The 21,151-nt window shown below is 36.6% G+C and overlaps 1 protein-coding gene across 1 annotated transcript in view; it reads right to left on the bottom strand.

Moving 5' to 3' along the window:
• Positions 1 to 21,151, bottom strand: part of LOC149797840 (RNA-binding protein 26-like) — a 107,710-nt gene that overhangs the window by 30,996 nt on the left and 55,563 nt on the right. The window contains exons 10-13 of the mRNA XM_089962855.1: positions 18,254 to 18,496; positions 10,701 to 10,828; positions 7,378 to 7,539; positions 4,917 to 5,084 (exon numbers count right to left, since the gene is read on the bottom strand). Of these exons, the coding sequence (XP_089818981.1) occupies positions 4,917 to 5,084; positions 7,378 to 7,539; positions 10,701 to 10,828; positions 18,254 to 18,496 (701 nt within the window). The remainder of the gene's footprint in view (positions 1 to 4,916; positions 5,085 to 7,377; positions 7,540 to 10,700; positions 10,829 to 18,253; positions 18,497 to 21,151) is intronic.

A 21,151-nucleotide genomic window follows, 5' to 3' on the forward strand; every position in this document is an offset into this window, starting at 1 on the left:
ATTGGTGACTAACATTTCTTGGGAGTATAGCTCTGAGTAGTGCTCTGGCCATCTGTTGCCCACGGTCTGTGATCTACTCACCCATCAGAGATTTCAGGGGAGCGACCCCTTTCACTTTTGGGTCTAGAGCCTTCTTAATGCCACTGTACATACCTTGGATGTTTCCAGACTTGGCACTGTGCTGGATACCTTCACACAGATGTTGCCAGTACTTGTTCACACACTGTCTAGTAATGCATTGGGTGTTGCTTCAGGCACTTCTGAGAGCAGCAAGCGTCTGTTCATTAGGGCATTTTTTGTAAGCTATGAAGGCTTTTCGTTTCTCTTTGATTTGTGGTTCCATCCTTGATAGGTGTGCGCTGAACCAGTCCTGGCTAGGTCTTTCCTTCTTGCCAAACGTGGACATAGCTGTACTGTAGATGGCATGGTCGGAGTCGCAGTCTGCACTGTGGTAGGTTCTGGTGGAGAGGACGCTGTTAAGGGCAGAGCACCTGGTGATGACCAAGTCAAACTGGTGCCAGTGATGAGACCTGGGGTGTTTCCATGACATTTTGTGTTGTGGCTTACACTTGAAGGTGTTTGTGACGCACAGGCCATGGTAGGTGCATAGCTCCAGCAGTCTCTAACCATTTTCGTTTGTCTTTCCAGTGCCATGATATCCAATGGAGGTAGGCCATGACTTGTGGTCCGCACCTACTCTGCCACTAAAGTTGCCGAGGAGGAATAGTGGGTTCATGTTTGGGGCATCCTTTGATCTGTTCGTTCAGCTGCCCATAGAACTGATCCTTGGTGTCTTCTGAAGACATGAGGGTGGGGGCATAGACACTGATGATGTTGACAGGACCTGCAGCAGTGGTGAGGCGGATGGACAAGAGGCACTCAATGCCCCCTGTGGGAGGTTCAACCGAGGCCAGGAGACTGGTTTTTGATGGCGAAACCCACTCCATGCTGGTGGGGCTCCTCTGGTTCTCGACCCTTCCAGAAGAAGGTATAGTTTTCCTCTCTGAGGGAGCCACTAGAGGCAAGCCTGGTTTCCTGGAGAGCAGCTATGCTGATATTTAGTCTGGTGAGTTCTCTATTGATGATGACCATCTTTCTGGTGTTGTCCACTTCCCTGAGGTCATCAGAAATGCCTGTACACATGGTGCGCACATTCCAGCTTGCGAATCGAAGAGCTGGAGTCTTCTTTATTGGTTTCTTGTTTCTTTTGTCTGGTGTGGAATTTCTGTCCGCTTGTCATGCTGAGCAACACACTTAGCTCCAGACACCCACTGGAGCAGGCAGACAATGGTGGGTCAACACCTTATTGACTGGGGCTGCCCGGCTTGAGGCAGGTGGTAGTCTGCCAGTGGGACACGATGATCCCTCCCACTGTCAAAGCTGACCCATGGTGTCCCTTCCCTACGCCAAATGGGTGGGACTTATAACCCGTAAACTGTCAGCTTCTGTGTTGTCTCCTCACTCAGTAGCAAAACTGGAGTGTCCACTCCAGAGCGCAAACCTGGGCATGGAGTATGGAGATCCTGGGCTGCCCAGACGTTAGGATCCCCCTCTCGTCCTTGCTGGTGGGGTCCAAAGGAATGCTGAGCATGACATTTGGCACCAGTTTGGATGCAGGAGCTGCCAGAAGGAAGTCATAGTCTACCCCCTGCCACCTTGGGGGGCTCCACTCCGGATTTTCTGTCTGGGTTTACTCCTGTACCCTTTCCTTCTCTCAAACATATCCACAAGGCAGTGGAGCCATCATCCAGTGGATGTATTATAAGCGTGACACACAACAAAACTGATAAATCTAGGGGAAATGTTGGAAACTAGAGATGTTTTCAGTACATAAAAATACTGTCAATTCCAATATTTTCACATTTTGATGCCACTATTCCCATTCAGAAATTTGTATATGGTATGCATGGTGTTTATCTATTTCATGTTGGTATTCATTACACCATCCTTGTATCTACAGCTATTTGGATTTTAATAATCTGAAAATATTACAAGTAAATTAAATACTACAGACCCCAAAATGAACTGTCCTTCAATGTTTTTTACTGTTGTTTTTTTACTACCTAGTATATTGCTTCCATGTTTATGCAATTCCTAGCAATATGCAATAGAATTAATGTTTGTGTTTTGCTATATAAACAATGTTTGATGCAATAAAAGTTTTGATTTAATTTGTAGTTTACTTTTCAGTTAAGTTAGATTTAATTTCCAAGTGACATTTCCCAAGCTTTCTGACAGTTGATGTAGCCTGAAGAGCCCTTGGTTTTTAAAGGCAGCACTCACTTTTGTTTTCATGTTTTCAATCCTTCTGACTGAGCCATGAATTTATTTGTTCAGTGCCAGGGAGAGTTCTACAACTTCCTGTGCAGATTTGACCTTAATGTCTTAGCTTGTAAAGGTAGCACCCTCTTTGTTTTCTTGCATGACAAGCCTTTGATCGAGCTGTGACTGATACTTGCTCAGTGCCAAGTAAAAGAGGGAGGTTAATTGAACTCCCTGTGATCTTGCCACTGATACATGATCTGTTGCAGCATTTAATAAACTTCACAGAACAATGCAATTTTAGTGTTACTTATAGAGCCCACACTCAGCTTCTACTTAAGCAACCAGAATTTGATCATTCCAAACTATTTTTATATGGGTATGCGAACTATATAACTGAATTCATAGATTTTTCAATGTCAAGCATTATGGATTTAACAGATTTAATTAGGTGAAATTGTAAGTTGTCAATTTATTTGTGACACGTTCCACCCAATAATATAATTGTATTTTATACTGGTTTTTTCTTTATCTATCCAGTTTGTTTCTTATTTTTCCAAAGTGCAACTCTGACTTGCTGATGACGAGTCACACTTCAGACAGATATGGCTTGCAAAATACACAATGACTTAAAAGGATGGTCAAGAGAAATTGGCTTTTTTGTAGCCCTAAGTGTGGGGTGGGTGGGTGTCAACTGATAATCAAGTATACAGTATCTATTGTAAAACAATGTATCTGCATATAATGGTTGTGACATTTGAAAGTGTTTAGCCAGTTGTGTAATGAATTTTTAAGGTTAAAGTCACAACTACAGTTAGGATGATAACATTTATTTTGCTGGTGACAAAAGCACCTAAATTCAGGCAGATATAGTCTGTCATTTAATTAATGATTTGTTACTCTGGAAAGAAAAGTCCCTTCAGAAAACAGGTATTTATTTTAAAAAATGCTGGTAAATAATGAATGCACACTAAAGTTAAATGAAAGAGCAAGATCCAGAACAGAAAATTCTATGGTGCTCATTTCTGGTTAACAAGATAATTTTTTTTACTGCAGTAATGTATGTTTTCAAGGAGTGTGTATGTGTGTGTGTGATTTGGATTTTTAACACAGCTTTAACAATTTTTCAGTCATATCACTATGATGTCTGCAATGTGGCAGTTTATAGTGATGCCTAGCATTGGCGCATCATGTCGCAGACAGGTAGCATTATGTCCCACCCAGTCACATTATCCTGACACCAGGCCAACCAATCCTAACACTAACCTCTTAATGCTGAATGCCAAGCAAGGCAGCTGTTAGTACCATTTTTGCAAGTCTCTGGTATGACTTGGCCAGGGATCGAACCCATGACCTCCCCCATTCAAGATGAATGCTCTAACCACTAGGCCACCGGAGTAGTCTCTCAAGGGCATGAACAAAATCTTGGCGATTAAGACCAACTGGTACCATAAGGTTATGTTTGCAGTGTTCAAATTATACAAATTTCAAATTATACACCACTGAATTTAAAATGCAATTAGTTCCACATCTGCAGGTCAAATACATGATTTATGAAATTTTTATCTAAAGCTCTGCCCAATGCTTTTTATAAATGTGTTGGGATAATTATGTGATCATTCCTGGTTGTCCTCAGCTAAAGGATGCTTATTTAAACAAGAGTCCCTTACAAGGACTAACAATTTACTGGCCAGAAGGACTGCCAGGAATTCAAGATATGACCATTCCTTCTTTTAAATGCCAAGTGCTGCAAAAATCTTAAATGGTCTTCAGAAAAAACATAAGAAAATAAAGTGGGCTGAGCGCCCAGAAAGTACAGCATTTAAGGATTCAATTAGCATCCAAGTTGTTAAATCCAGGAGTCATATTCCAATTTTTTGGAATCAATACTGATGGTTGATACTAATTGTCTGAGTAATACAGTACCATACCTCACTGGGTAGTCAACACACATAACTGCCTATGATACTGATTTGGATCTGTCCATACATAATCTCTTACCTTTAGTCTATGTGGTTACAAGCATCAGACTAGAAAATAACAGGATGAGCCACTTATACCTAAAATACATTTGGTTTTAAATGTGGCTTTTTCCAATATTAGTCTTGACAGTTAAGACAACTGGCTGACAGTCACATGTTGAAGTAGAGTACAATACTGCTATCATGCAGTGTTTATTCAACATTTGCCTAGAGGAACATCAACAAAAGACCAACATCACTAATGAATTAATGCATAATTTTATGTTCAAATATTTCCCAAGAGGAGAATCAGCAACTGAAAACAGGAAGTAAACAGAAATCTACATCTGACTGGTAAAGCTGGGAAGAACTTAAAACTCCTGCATTTAACAAATTTACCTTGCTCCGATTTGTGTCAATGGGTTGGAAGGTTAGGAAAAGGCCTGGTCTTATGTTAATATCATAAGGGCTGGCAGGCTAGGAATAAGAACTGCTCTCGCGTTAATATTGTAAGGGTTGGCAGATTTGGGAAAACGACCGGTCAATGATCTTTCAGAAAGCAAGAGATGGAGCACAAAGAAAGATGGATCACACAGTTGTAAAGAAATGAAGAAACATTGCCATGGTAAGAGAAATAAATTGGTAATGTTTATCTAAATGGATTAGAAGTTGCAAGATTTTTAATGCTCATACCCTGTCTTGTGAAATAGTTGGTGTATGGACAAGAGAGTCTTCACTCATAGGCTTGGGTATTCTGTTATTAATCTGCATCTTGTGAGCTGGAGGCAGTGGACCCAAACGACCTCTCATTGATGGAGGACCTGTGTCACTAACACCAGAACTTGAATTAGGCCCTGATGGCTGTGGATATATAATTAAAGCATTGGCAATATAGCTAACCATATATAAAACCAAACACAAGTTATAAACTGATCCATGCACAATGAACACAATTAAATGGCAGTGTCATCAATGACTGCACAGTAAAATATCATTTATCTGGATGCCTTTTGACTCCACAAACTAAAAGGGCACCTGACTTGTTCTGTAATTTGATCATTTAAACCAGAAAATAATGTAAATTATAATATGTTGATGAGAGTGGATAATGATTTTTTTTTTTACACTACTCTTAATGAAAGGAATGCATAAGATAATAATATATCAGAAACATCTAACTTTCTGCAAAATCAAGCATAAAAAATATTTTTCAAAAAATGAGAATATAGATGGCTTTGAAAATTGAGGTAACACTACATTACACAGAATAAACAAGACGGACATACCATGTCAGATACTGATAATCATGTTACTTTTTAATGCAAATTCTAATATCCCTCTATATATATATATAAAAAGAACACAAATCATATGACAAATAACAATCCTTTCAAGTACACTGGATCCAGCAAGGGATCGTGTGTGTCACGGATTGATTAAGATAAATGCAATAAACTGACAACAAACAGTGCGAAACCAGTATCCAGCTAGCCTGATTGCTTTCGACCCTTTAACACATCAAGCCCTGGAGGTTTTTGTTGTTTTCGTCTGAAATTCGAGCAGGAAACACATTCTGAAAGCTATTTCTGAATACATCCGAAAACACCAATTTCCAGGTGATCTTCCAATAACAAGCTGCCTAGTTGTGTTAGAAACATCGTTTTTCACTGGCTATTTGACTCGCGCATGAGCAGAAGGGTTGCTTAGTTGTTGTTGTAGAGTTTAATACCATTTTTCAGCACACGATAGACTATACATGGCGGCCACCTCTATGCTGGAAGTTTAAGATGGTAAACAAAGTTTAAGCTAAACTAAAATTGGCAAAATTACATTCCTCAATTTGCTACAATTATAAGCAAACAATGTACCTCATCTAGGAATTCATTTCCAGATCCAAAAAGTTCTTCATTTTCTATCAATACAGTTTACCAATACTAACATGTCATGTTTTCCCTTTAAAGAATAATGCACTGCCAATGGCTCATAGCTCACACCTTATCAAGTACAACTGCAGATTCACATTAGAAAAGTTCTATCAGAGGACCATTTTAAGAACTTGTTTAACTGTGTCACTGAAATAAAAGATGCACACTCTTCAATTAAATAAAAGCCTGAATATGACTTTCACAAAATGAGAAACCATGCATGAGAAGTAGATCAAAGTAACCTAGATTGACTGCATTAAATATTTATCATATGTAATTTATAAACACAAAAGAAAGAAAAGCCAGTAAACATGTTTCATAATATGGTATACTATATGATATGAAAATGCTAAACTTCTTACAATATCTCCTTTATTAGTAAGAGAATACTGCAACAGGACAGATTTATTTCAGCTCCTGTTAAGGCACAAGTTTGATTCTTTTCTCAGATCTGGATAGAGTGTGTGAATGTGTTTTGGATTTTTAAAGTAGCTTTAACAATAGATCTAGACAGTGATGGAGTCAAATATTTACAACAAGCAAGGATAGTTTTACTTTTTCTTATGAAGGTGTTAACTGTAGATATCAAAAATATGCACTCTGTTTTAAACATTGTAACTTTATAATTATGATACTTAACTCTGAGCATCAATATGATCATGAAAAAAGAAAATAGAAACAAGTGCCATTAAGAATATATTACAAACCCATATCCCATAACTATCTCATACCTGAATAAGCACCTACATCAGAGTTAGGAAAATAAAAACTATAAATACACTAATAATTCCTAAAAGAAGAAAATCCAAGTCAACCACCCCCACCATATTTGGTGTTCAGGCCTAAATCTAAAGGACAAAATAATCGTATACCCTAGGCAATGGCTGCTCAAGGCTTTTATACCCACCATATCAGTATAATTGACAAACATCCTTCACAAGCCCTTCAAAAAATGACTTACATAAAACAAGGGAAATATAAATCAAAAGATTGAAAGCATGTAACAAACAGATGCAATGGCTGGTTTTTTAACTTGTAGTTTATGTCATAATTGCAACAATGAATATATGCTAAACTAGTGACAGAGGACTGTACATGTTTCACTATATGGTTCGCAAAGTGAGTTAGGTTTATACTGGGTAAGCCAATTATTACATAACACTCAATAACAGGGTAATTCCCTCTACAATACAATCAGCTTTTTGTTACACCTTTTTCATGGAACTTACCTCAGCATTAGCATCATTTTCTGTTGTCTTTTCTTTATTGTGCCAAAAGACCTTCACAAATCTATTGTTGAAGACTGGTTCACTGCTCTTGTAGGCACTGTGAGCTTCCTGGTTTGTAGAAAAGGTTATGAGTGCTGCATCTTGCCTTCCTTCATAACACACCTGCAAAATTTCATTTTGTTTTTAACAGGATGACTAGTTTTGGCATTCAGTGTACTCAAAGTTTAAATATTAAAACCAATCCGGGTGGACCATGCTCTACTCTCCAAAAAGAATTTGTAGGGATTTAAAAAATGTCCATTTCTTCCATACTTTTATCTTTTTTAATAACTGTGTATTTAAATCTGATATTTTTCAGTGACTGTGACATATCAAATATATAACAAAGAAAATGAGATACTAAGTCTGATTAAATTTCATTTGTATATGTCCAAGGTATCATGCTCAGAAGTTCAATGAAGTATAAAATTACAACTAGCACTGGCCTCCGACTTGACCCCAAATCACAATGGTACAGACGAGTTGGTGGTAAGACCTGAACCATTTTAATTCAAGAGAAGTAGATAGAGCATGAATTTTGCAACTGTCACTATGCTTGCCATGCTGGTTATCAGATCAGCACAATATTTTAGGACCTGCTGAAGACTGTTTCAGTGAATTGCCAATCATGATGTGACCATTCACTCTTGCAAAGTAGAAAAAAGAATTTTCAAGATGGCCTACAAGGCAGCCATCATTCTGAATATTAAAGCTGGATCAATTTAACATAGGCTAACTACAAATGGCTGAACATCCCAATATGACCTAATGTTGATAAGACTCTATTCAGAAATTGTGTTCATTAGAAGATTTTCACTAAAACCACTGTTACAGCCATAACAGAAGGCAATTTCTGCACCATATTTAAAACTGCTGTTAAAGACATTGGAAGGTATTAGTTTTAAAACCACCATTACAACCCTACTGGAAGGTTAACATCTGCACCATTTTTTAAACTGCTGTGACAGCCATACTGGGTGGTAATATTTTTTTAATTACTATTACAGCCATATGAGAAGGTACATTTTTTTACAACCACTGTTACAGCCATATTGGATGGTTAATATCTGTATCAATTACATACCACCAAAAACCATTTAGTACAAATACGATGTTGATATGAAGATCCATTTAGGGCAAGCAGCAGCAAAATTGTAAAGATGGCTGGATGCACATCCAATCAAGCTTTTGTTCTTTTTGTTTGGACACAAGATAGTTTTCAACAAAATAATTTTTTTTTAAATGTAACAAGAGTACAACCAATGTTTTTTAATGCAAGGAGTTTTCTAGGTAACCCTCAGATTCAAACATTTTTTTCAAGGTTGTACTAAGCATGATATAAGAACTCAATTTTTCAAGGTCTTGGAAAAACATCTTCATCTTCTGGCATTGAACCTATAACCCCTGGCTCTTCTCTTTCCAAACCACTGATATAGGTGATTACACCTAACAGGTCAAAATGTACAGTTACATTAGTACATTTATTTCCCTGTGCATTTTATGTTAGTTTTACTGTTTCAAGGCAGTTTTAAATAAAATGGCTATGTAGTGTTTTTCCAGCTTTTGTTTTCATTATATTTTGTACAAAAGACTTAATTTGCAAATATTAGCTACTTTAAAAATAGTCAAAACAACTTGATCACTGCTCTTAATTACACTCTGAAGATTCAGTCCTATAATACATGGTTTTGAAAACAAGACCTGAAACTACATGCCTATGTCAACTAACCCTTGAAAATTCCACTCACAAGCTCGCAATTTGTGAGTGGAAAAATTTCATTTGCAAGCTCAGAAAATAAGTAGGCTATCATATGTTGATATTTTTCACAAAAAATCATGATTTTCTATTTTCTTAAAAAGACTGATTTTATTTAATCAATTTGACTAACGATTTCAGTTTAGAAATGAGTTGTGATTGCTTAGAATATAAAATCCAAATCACAATAATACTGTATTATATGCCTTGAATGCATGCCATGCGCAGGCAAGAGGCATGTACAAAAGCATATTTGGCACATACTTACAAACCCTTTTCAGCGTATTGTCAACTGTGCATCTGTACCAAAGTAACTTTGCAATATTCAGATCAATTCAGATTCAGAAAAGTCGATAGCGTCAGATGCAAGCACCCTGTCTCGCTCAGACATCATGCGGGTATCACATGCTTTGTTTTAAGTTCATTCTGTCCTATTTTGTGTTCACAGTGTCTTTTATTCATCCCCTACTTTGCTGGGTATCCTGTGTTTGGACTATTAATTATTATTTTACAGTGATATTTAATATAGCTATTTTAAAAAATTCTAAATAATTAAAAGTTATTAGAAGCCACAGCTTGTGTTGCTGTCAAGTGCATCGTGTGAAAGTGGGTTCAGTTCTGTAAACAATCAAAACGAAACAAAGACTGGCTCTATACACTTCCACCCTGTGTGATCTGCTAAAGCTGGTTGTTAATGGACTGCCGGCCAAGATTTACGATCGCAGTCAAGCCATCGACAAATGGTACTTCACGGCTCGAGGCAAATATCACATGGGTGAACATAAGCAAAAGCTTGCAGTGGCTGACTGATAGGTTAGGTAAATTGTTTTTATAAAAACTGCAATTATTATGTTAAAAAAGAAGTAATAAAACCGAAGTATTATTATTACTGAAGCAAAGACAAACATGTAATGTCAGGTTTTTGTTTACCTGAACATATTAACTGACACACACACACCCAATGGTATTCTGCTAGCAAGTTGTCATAACAAATTGCTCATGGCTACAATTTCTGAAGGTTGATGTCAACTGTATATGATCCCTTGAATGTCTCAAAATTCTTTCAAATGTAATCATTCTTTGGATGTCTCAAAATTCTTTCAAATGTAATCTCAGGTTAAGCACATTTTAAATGGATTCAAATGTAATCTTCAACTAAGTACATTTTATGTGGATTCAAATGTATCTCCAACTGAGTACATTTAACATGGATTCAAATGTAATCACCAGTTGAGTACATTTTACATGGATTCAAATGTAGTCTCCAGTTGAGTACATTTTACATGGATTCAAATGTAATCTCCAGTTGAGTACATTTTACATGGATTCAATGTAATCTCCAACTGAGTACATTTAACATAGATTCAAATGTAATCTCCAGTTGAGTACATTTTACGTGGATTCAAATGTAATCTCCAGTTGAGTACATTTTACATGGATTCAAAGGTAATCTCCAGTTGAGTACATTTTACATGGATTCAAATGCAATCTCAGGTTGAGTACTAGCTCTTTCTATATAGCAACATACCTGTACATTTGTTAAGGCTCCAAACTTGGAAAAATGTTCATTTATTTTTGAAATGTTATTCAGCTCTCGGGGAATATTTTTGACCTCAAGGGTGCAATTGTAGTTGTTCATTCCTGGCCTTCTGTAGCCTATAAGGAAAGGCAAAAATTTAACATGTGCTCAAAATTGTGTCTATAATAAGGTTTAAGACAAATGAATACATTATGTACAGAAACATGAATACACATTTATAAAGTTTTGATTAAGAACAGAACTTGTGCTCAAATGCTTCTTCCCTTAGTCTTCATTACTAATTGTGAAAATATTCTGCCTCATTTTCAATTTTCATGTCATATTTAAATACTTCAATGATAAAAGTTACTGAAAATATTGAGAAGATGCATTTCCTTATCACAATTCTTATCTATTTGTGAAAATATTCTACCTCATTCTCAAATTAAGTGTCAAATTGAGTGCAGAGACATTTGTAGACATGTGGAAGTATTTGCAAGGTGTATATATGTCAGTGAAACAGCAGTAATTGGATGATGAGAAGCATGATAACAAATATGAAAAAAGCAATGAAAGTACCAGAAATGCTGAGCAAATGAATATGAATGACTACTATAATTCAGGAAAGGCTATGATGTGCCCTGTTTGTACAGAGTATTCTGAGAAATATGGAAGTAGGTGGAGTACTTCATGTGTTGAGTGGCATAAAGTTTCATAAATCATTACTCGAATCACAACAATGCATGTTCCCTGATCATAATGGTAGCGGAATATGTGAAATCAAACTGACAGTTGGTTCTTCTGTGTCACAGAATTGTGTGTAATATCTATACTTGCATATAGGCCTAATAATTTAGGAAAAAAATAAAGCCCTGGAAGGGGGAGGCGTATCTGCAGGCCAGTGTCTAAACTTGACAGTTTTTAAATCTTTTTGTTGACTACTGTAATGGCTGTAAATCTTGGGACAAGAAAAAATTAATTTTTTCCATGTCCTAAGACCTATGTAAAAAAAATCATTTTTGTAGTCCCAACACTTACTTAACTGTTATAAAGTACTATGATTGATTTTGTTATTATTTTTCAGGTGCATATTTTCTGATTTCTCCAAAACAAAATTAAATAAAGGTAAATACAGACTTCATGATTTGCGGGCCAGCTGAGTTTACCCAGGATACCAGGCTGAACTATAATGTACAGTACTTACAGAGTGCAAAGCATGCATAGCGTCACTTAAATCCTTATTTATTCCCAAACATATTAGATGCAGGTTTTGCTTTATTCATTGTTTCAACCAAATTGCATTCTTTCAGATAACATTTCAGCTAGTCCAAAATAATTATTTCATTTACACTGAATCACGCGCTCACAAGTTACTCATTTTCAATCATACAAGCGATCCTACATTCAAAGGTAATATTTATGAAAATGTAAGCATGTTTAATTGTACAATGCACATAACCAACATAACTTACATGTTCACAAGGAGTGGTAATAATAATGGCTAAAATTCACATTATAATCAACTAAGATCATGATCAAAACTTTAGTTTTGTATTTGGCTGAACACACCAAAACTTTCCACACAATGGGAAGCTTGATGTTCCGGCGTCTCCATTGTTGATAGTTGGCCTGATTTGTCTTTCGTTTTCCGACAGCAAATCAGGCCAATTAATCATTGAAACCATGAAACTGATTTGTGTTAAGACGGAATTTTGACCGGCAACTATACCAGTACATTGATGTGTAATTGTTTTTCATTCCATAATATTAGCACGATTACCGTAGTTTTGAAAAACAGGAAGTAAGGCATACCTGTAAACTTGTCAAAATCCAAGTAGGGAGACTGAATATAAAAATTGGGAGATTGAGACCTAAAATCAGGAGGTTTTTGTGGCATTTTTAAAGCCATGGTTTCACTAAATATTGATCAGTCTTCCGGGTACAACATGCATGAAATTCGCAAAGGACACACCGTTTTTCCCCTATGATGCCACTTATTTTCTCCCTAGACATGCCCCGTTTTCTGGCCAGCTGTGGCCAAACTGCACAATAGCTAAAGGTTAGTCTTCAATAAACAAGTAAGAAAGCCAGCGCGACTAATTAGAAGTTAATCCTGCTTATCAATGCAACTATTTTTTGAAAACAACTGGCCCTCCTTCATAATTCAAACAAACCATGTTCTGCACAAATGTTTGTTATACAAGCACCAGCAACTGATTGGCAAATAAAAGATTCCCAATTCTGTTGAACTAAACTGGTAGGCTCACACTACCATACATGTGGCAACTATTTTCCCCTTGCTGTATATTTGACCTTATTGTCAACTCATAAGGCATTTAGTATTGTTTACTATAAAACGTGTATTCTGAATTAGTTTTTTTTTGAGGGCACATATGCTGCATGTTATGTATTTTCATTCCTTTTTTAATTTATCAATGGTAATTAATGTTCATATACACGGTATAAAAATGCCAGGTGTTCACTCGTGTAAGTTCTTCAGTGGGAATGGCGCTATAGCATATGGAGTTACAGCATTCATAGTGATCATTCTTGGGACTGAAATTAATTGTCGACAATTTTACTGTTGTGGTCTATTTTTTGTTCTGGTTTTTCTGACTTTGTATTCTTGTAGAGGTAACAAAATATCGTAATTTACATGAGTAATGTTTAAACTTAACATTCTGTTTATTGAAGAAGCAAATTCTTTCTAGTAATTATTTTGTCACAACAATTTTCACAGGTGATACAATAGAACATGGTTTCCATTGATTGCATATGATACATCTATTTATGTAGGACTTTTCTTTCTAAGGAAAAATGAAAGTCAAAGATATAATGTAATAATATGGAGTTCTCTGCAAAAATTGTGAGATATTATGAAATCGAGAGGTTGGCATGGAACGACCCTAAGAATTGGGATTTTTTTCCCCTCCTATCATAAGAGTTGACAGGTATGGTGTAAGTTCGCTTACATCAAAGTCAATTACAGCTCAGTTTTTACGGGATTAGCATTATTTCTAAAACTTCATTATTGTATTTTGGAGATATCATTGAAGTTTAGTGTAGTGGTGCCCATGATTTGACTCCATGGGATGTACTTCATTCATCGGAATGTACTTCGTTCAGTGCATGTTTAAACCTAGTGTACAAGTGTGGAACCATTATGTAAAAACATTCAGTAGCCAAAATTGAGAGCACTGAATCAAACCATTTTGTTGTTTGTTGTGTTGTCATATTGGGATCACATTTTAATGAGTTAGGTATTCACAATTTCAAGGCAAAATAAAAACATAATTACTGGTGCACTGAATATAAAATGTCCAATGCAGTAATGCATAAACAAACAATAAATGAGTCAAAAGGGAGAGGTGGTGTTACAGCAACTCATGAATGCTCAGTTCTTGAGATTGTTCAATCAAGTTATACACAAATCTAAATTAGACAGAAGCAGTGAGAAAACAGAAAATTAAATAAATTACTTTTCAAACAAATTAATACCATTTTTTAAAAAAAATAATCAAAGGTACCAACCCAAGAAAACTATACGTGTAATTTATGTTAATATAAGTTTGCCTAAATAAGTGCATTTAGAACTTACCACGTGCATCTAATGTCACGAAGTTGTGGGTTGGCTTTATATGTCGGTCATGCAATATTTAGTGTTTATATTATTCAGTTTTGGGGAGGGTCGGTTTAGATTTGTTTTATATAGTGGATGTTTCAGAATTTTTCTTTTACAGAAAGTCAGACCTAAGTCAAATAACATATCAGATAAACTATAGTCTGTTCCAAGTTAACCAGTTTTATTACTGAACAAAGTGAATTCAGTTATATGTATATGGATCCATACATCATTCGTTTAAAAGGTTCATATGTTGATTCTCATTTGACTACTTGCTGAAGAGACATGTTCATGTTATGTTTCTCCAAGAATACTTACCCAATCACATTACGTTAGGAATATTAGCCTGCTAGCTCGCAAATCCAGACCTACTTACAAAAAAGAAAATTGTCTTTTTCTATTTCAAAAGACAAAGGGCAATAAATCTTACCCATTACCTCCCCTATGCACCACTTTGTGTCACTAGTTTTTAACTGAGTGAGATACTAATGAGGATGCTCGCATGGCAATGTGGACAGAAAGGTTTATTAGGTAATGTAATTGGGCAAGTATTCTCAGAGAAACATAATATACTTTAAAATTTACTTTCTCCTTCAAATAGGTTACCCAATAACATTATATTATGAGAATAAATAATATGAGGAGCATCCAACTTCTATCTAAGGTATCCTTTTAGGGAAGAATAGCTGTATTCTGTATGTGAACAATAAACCTTTCTCCTAATTACGCAAGCAACACAGCCTGAAGTCACTTGCTCTGTGACCCTAACATATGGTTAAAATGAAGCAGATTAAAATCTTTTTACCTAAAAATCTCACCAGCGAATCCAATGAAGCTAACAGGATTTGTTCATTGATCCAGTTGGGTCTGGTGCCCATCTGTGCTGCTGCCACTGGATCTACCAGATTCAAGGTTTGCATCTGCAACATTAAATCTCTGAAATGAAGGCTGAAGTAGTCGACTCCACATTCCAGCTTCTAGTTAATTTTGGATCAGAAAGTTGTGTTCAAATGCAAGGCTAGCAGAGATGGCTTGAAATTTCTGATCAGTAATCTTTGTAAGGTAATTCTAATCTGGTGAGACGTCGGTAAACTGAGCACACAACCCACTTAAGCCATAAAGGAAGGGCTTGACGGGTGATATCTTGTGTTCCGGCTCACACTGGAAGGAAGTGGCATTTGTGCATGCCATGACTTGTCTCTGTGCGCTTCAAGTAATGCTTGAGAGCATGAACTGGATCTTGTACAGCTGCTGTTCTTGACCTGTCCATGAAAGTGAGCAAATGACAACTCTTTGGTTACCGATAGATGTTAACTGATTTTGGGCTACAATGCCTGATCGTGACAATAGAACCGTCAAACTCTCCAATCTGAACTAAGAGAGTTTGGGTTGACAAGAAGGGCATCCGATTTGCTTATTCTGCAAGTTGAAGCTAAAATTATCAGGAAACATGACTGGATGAGAGGAACTTTAGTAAAGTGTGGGTTAGAGGCTCAAACTGAAACAAATCGAGCCATATTAAAACCCAGGATTGGTTACATTTGGAAACAGAATGAGGGATTTTGGTCCATTGAATCCAAAAAGGACAGGTCTATATCATGCCCCAAATCATGTCTGCCATGAAGCCAGAATGTGTCTAGTATCATGGGGAAGTAGCCTTTGATAGAGATTGGGGCCAAATGTTCCACCTCAAACAGCCAAAGAAAAAGTCAGCCAGTTGTGGGATTGAGGCAGGCAGAAGGACAAAGTTGGCACCAGTTCCTGAAAACACGCCACTTTCCCTCATAAGCTTTCAGAGTGGAGGGGCTTCTTGCTCTCATGATTCTCTCCACAATCGAAGGCTGAGCATGATGAAGAAGGCGGTCCAGACAGGGAAGAACCACCCACGACAGTGGATGCTGGAGAAGATTCAGGTTGGCCAGAATCTTCCTGGGCATATCTATTGCTAGAACAAGTATATTGGTGACCCTGGTCTTGTCCCATCTATCAGAATCATCTTACCTTTCTGACCTCCTATGTTCTGGATTATTGTCGGACTTGGCAATGTGGAAGGGGAGGCAAAACCCCTCCCAAATGACTGACAGTGCATCCATGTTAGAAGCTTTTGGGTCTGGAACTGGAGAGATGAAGTTAAGTAGCTAGTGATTCCATCTCATCGCCAAGAGGTCAATCACTGAGTGCCCATGAAGCATGTGCAAATCTGAGTGAAGACCGATTGATGGAACGACACCATTCGGTGTGAAGGACTTTACTTTTGGATTGAGTATTGGCCAAAACACTGAGTCTGCAAAAAATGTGTCTGATATTTAAGTTTATATGGAGACTGCTGCACCAACACAGAAACTGCCAAATCAGAACAAACATGTTGGGTGATTTGGTATCTCCCTGCATGCAGAGATAGGCCAGCATGACAGAATTGTCAGACCTAATGAGGACTGTTTTCGCCTCAGAGTTGATCTTTTCATAAGTGAAAGGCACTGATGACAGCCTAAGGATGTTAATGTGTAGAAGCAATTTCCCTGGTGCAGACGTGTTGCTGACAGTAGGTTGGCAAAAGGTGGGAATCCGCACAATGCATACTGACTAACTAGCTACTAGCATAAATTGGCAAATTAGTACACAACTAATAAGCCAAAATGGAAGCTCAGACAACATAAAAACACAAATTAAAGCAGAAATTATTAATGAATTGAAATTACTAAGTCACTAAAACAATGTCATATCTTACAGAGCAGTGAAAGTGTTGTTATCAGAAACCTATGACCCTGTTACAAACTTATGCACAGTGCTTAGTTAATAATTAAGCCATAATTATATCGAAGCAGTGTGAAATACGAATAAAGCATGAATATCAAGAAGCACTTCAGAATTTTGCTAAGAGCTTAGTAATAGAGTAAAAGAACAAAGTCAACCGCATGCTAACTCATGATAAGGTCAACGATAGCATGGAGGGATTGTGGTCTTAAAAGACTAAGTCCTGAAAGGTTACAAAATCACTCAAAAATTGGCCGAAGCTGTAAAATAATGCATACAACCTGAGTAGATTGATAAATCCACACAATAAATCCAAAAATAAATGTTGCATGGGTCCATAGGAACAAAAAAACAACTCAATTGCACAATGCATAGTCTGTACAACAGTGAAGCAAAAAAACTAGCAATACCTCGAGGTGCCATGGAGATTTGTGGGCAACAGTTATTGCCCTTTGTCCATTCATATAAACAGGGAAAGATGATTTTTTGTCTGTTAGTAGGACTGTAATGTGATTGCAGAATGTATGCGATGGAGAAACTATTACATTTTCTTCTGTCTGTTGTTGAACTCACCATTCTGATAAATCCACTGTTGGACTTTATGCACATGAGTATGGTAGATTCATGTATAGTTCAGTTACGTAATAAATAAACATTTAATTCACAAAATTGCTTTCAGTGTCCTAGCTAAATCTAGCTTCATCCTGTTACACTCAGAAACAGAGCAAACTGTAATTTTTGACAAAGTGTATTGAAGAAGCTTGAACAAGAACTTTAAACTGACCACTGAGCCACTGTGGCAACAGACTCTATTTGCCATCTCTTAACACATTCAAACAGGAATTATCAGGTCTAGTGCACATCACTGAGCCGATTGGAGGATTGGCCTTTGGCCAGGTGAACTAACAAAAATATTTACAATTACCTACTTTTACAATTGTAAAAAAAATATTTTTACAAAAACTTTATCAATGCCGCTCATACACAGTGTAACACTTCTGTGGTTAATGACAGTTGAAATAAACAGTACCTAACATCATTTTTATTAACTATGTATAATATTTTTTTAACTTCATTTTCCTCATTAAAGTTTTAAACATTTTATGTTCTTTAAGAAAAGATATGTGATTCTGCTTTACTCTCAGTTGGCATGGATAACACAACCACCAATAATGAAAATACTTACCTCCAATCCTACTAAAATCAAAAGGTCTCTTTGCTGGAGGAGGGCCGTATGGATTTTGTTGACCCATGAAATTATTTCTGAGCTGAAAATTTCTCTGATCCTGGGTTTGAACATTTCTCTGATCTGGCATCTGACTAACACCTGGGGGCAATGGTTCATCTTGAGATACTGCTGAAAAAGGTCTTTTTGGAGGCACCACAGTTCTTGGTGATTCACTGGTATCTTTACTTACATCCTTTGAATCTAGGAGTTAAAAGAAGAAAATTCAGTGTTATTTTAACTTGCACTGGCATCATAAAAAGTGACTATAGTATCTCCCATTCCTTTTAACATGGGCCTGACAGACGTTATCTTGGCAGCAGAAAAATTCCTGCTATGAGTCATTTCCATTAACATAGCCTCAACAAAAAAATAGCACATGAATGAGACCACATTTATGCAAAATTCTGTGCCTCTAATGCAAATTATGACCATCCAGATAGCATGTAGGGTTTAACAGCAAGTCAGCACAATACTGGCTACCATATTTAAGCATGTTTTCGGAAGGCAACAATTACTTTTTTGTCGTCCGAAGACATATTAAATTCTTTAATTTGGTGTCCGAAAACAAACAGGGGAAGTTAAATTTGTGTCCCCCTCCATTCCGAAACAAAGTTACTGTTAACTCACATGACATGTTGCCATGAAGTTTGAAAGGATAATGAATAAATAACAGGCATTACTTGCCTATTTTGTCCATCTGATACATGTCCATCCACCAGAAAACACAGCCATGTATTTGAGCCATGATTGTGTGTGTAATTTCCAAAAGAACCGCCATATTAGTAATCCTGCAATCCAGTTTAACCATCTGTTAATCAGTGATCATTAAAATCTACCTTACAGATGCAAACAAGCTTTACTTCTGTGTAATATTAATACAAACTAAATAAAAAGATTTTGGAATTATAATTCTGAAGATATTTATGACATTAACATTTTAGTATTGAAAGTAGAACTACTGGTACATGTATGATGGCTATTCTCAGAGCACCAAAGGGTGAGAGGCTCCATATGGGGCGAGTGTTGTATGCATGCCTAGGAAGGGTAAAAGTAACAAGCAAGTTGCAATATAGGAGTTGGCATTATTAATACATTGGTATTTTGTTAAATAAAGGTGATCTATTTGTTGTGGTTCTCCATTCTTTTTGTCCCCACGTAGCACATAGGAGATTTCAAGGTGTCTAGGTTACTTGTTAATAATACAACTTGTGGGATTTTTTTGACAGGTGTGTTCAGAAATAAAAGGCAGCCATCTGGATTTTGTTAAAAGATGACACAATGTACCATACATGTAGCACCCACAATTAATATTTATCATCTACAAAGAGGTTTATTACCTGTAGAATAACTATGTTTAAACTGTGGTACATAATGTCTCAGGAATAAGGGGTTTGTTTTGTTGCACGATGCCTGCCACGGAATTGTATAAATCCCTTTATTTATTCAATACATGTACTCAGGTTTTGTTTTCTTGTGTACAACGATACCCCGTCAAGGAATTCTTTCATTTATTGAATATATGTACTCGGGTTTCGTTTTTTGCGTACAACGATACCCGAGGGTGATTTATGTATACTGTATCGTATTTCAAAATAGTGAGTTCGGTTCATCCCATGCCATATGTGCGAAGTGCTCTCGATGGGACAAACCGAATGCCTACAATGCACAGACTATGTTTGTGTATAAATATCTCACCGTATGTACATTTCTTTACAATATGGACAAGTCTTGTCAGCCAGCAGTCTGCTTAAATGACTTGCACACCTTAAGCTGTAGAGGTATGTAAGTTTATTAATTTCTAGTCTATAACTACTGTATTACCATGTTTATTTTTGAATGTTTGCTATGTAGCTTTGGTTTACGCTGTATAATGCACGTATTTCTATTCTTGTTTGCGACTGAGCAAAGGATTTATATTAGTAATATAAAGTTACATTTTTTAAGAACTGTTTACTATAGCAGGATTCTTATCGAGCAAGGTTAGGTTTATTTTTGTGCTGATAATGTAAACTATAACTTACCGTGTACAACATCATTAAGTTATTATGCCTGTGTCATGTATAGTACACGGTATTGGATATATTTTCAGATGTCTAATGTCTGGAGGGTCTAATTCAGGGGTGTCCGGAGTGTATAGAGCTGTGTAAAGTTGTCTGGAGTGTCCAGAGTATCTAGAGTGACCCGAGCGGTCAAAATTATGTGATTGGGGTCGACGTAGTGCAAGCTGTAAAGCCAACCACTGGAATTAGTCATAGCAGCTGTGAAGGTAAACTGTAGCAGCCATGGAGCTCAAACAAAGTGTATCTACTTACATGTAATTTGCTAGCCGTGGGCTCATTTTGGGGTTCGTAAAACCCACTGTATCTTTTGGGACTGTACAGATAAGTTGTGTATCTGTCCCTTTTTTATCACCATAATTTCGCTACCTGAGTGAATGCATTTCACTACATGAGTAAAATTTTACATCGTTTACTACCCATGTAAACTATATCCATTGTTTCATTGTCAAATGGTTGTGAACCATTCATTCCTTGTCTTTGTATTTGCTAAATTAATTTCTTTGTATTTTTCATCATTAAGTCTGCATTCTTATGTTAATTAAATCCAATATTTGTTGGATTATATATACAAGCACATATTCATAATTAATTGCTTATTCAAGTCATCCATTATTAAACATTGTATTTATATCATCATCAAAAGTGTTCTGTTGTGAATCCGAAAATCCCACCCGGTTATCTTGTTACACCCCCGAGGGTGACTTATGAATATTGTACAATATTTCCAAACAGTGAGTTCGGTTCATCCTATGCCACACATGCGAAGTGCTTTCAATGAAAAAAAATGAATACTTCC

The sequence above is a fragment of the Sinohyriopsis cumingii genome, chromosome 6 (genome assembly GCF_028554795.1).
Source record: "Sinohyriopsis cumingii isolate HCF-2022 chromosome 6, ASM2855479v2, whole genome shotgun sequence".
Lineage (NCBI taxonomy): Eukaryota > Metazoa > Mollusca > Bivalvia > Unionida > Unionidae > Sinohyriopsis > Sinohyriopsis cumingii.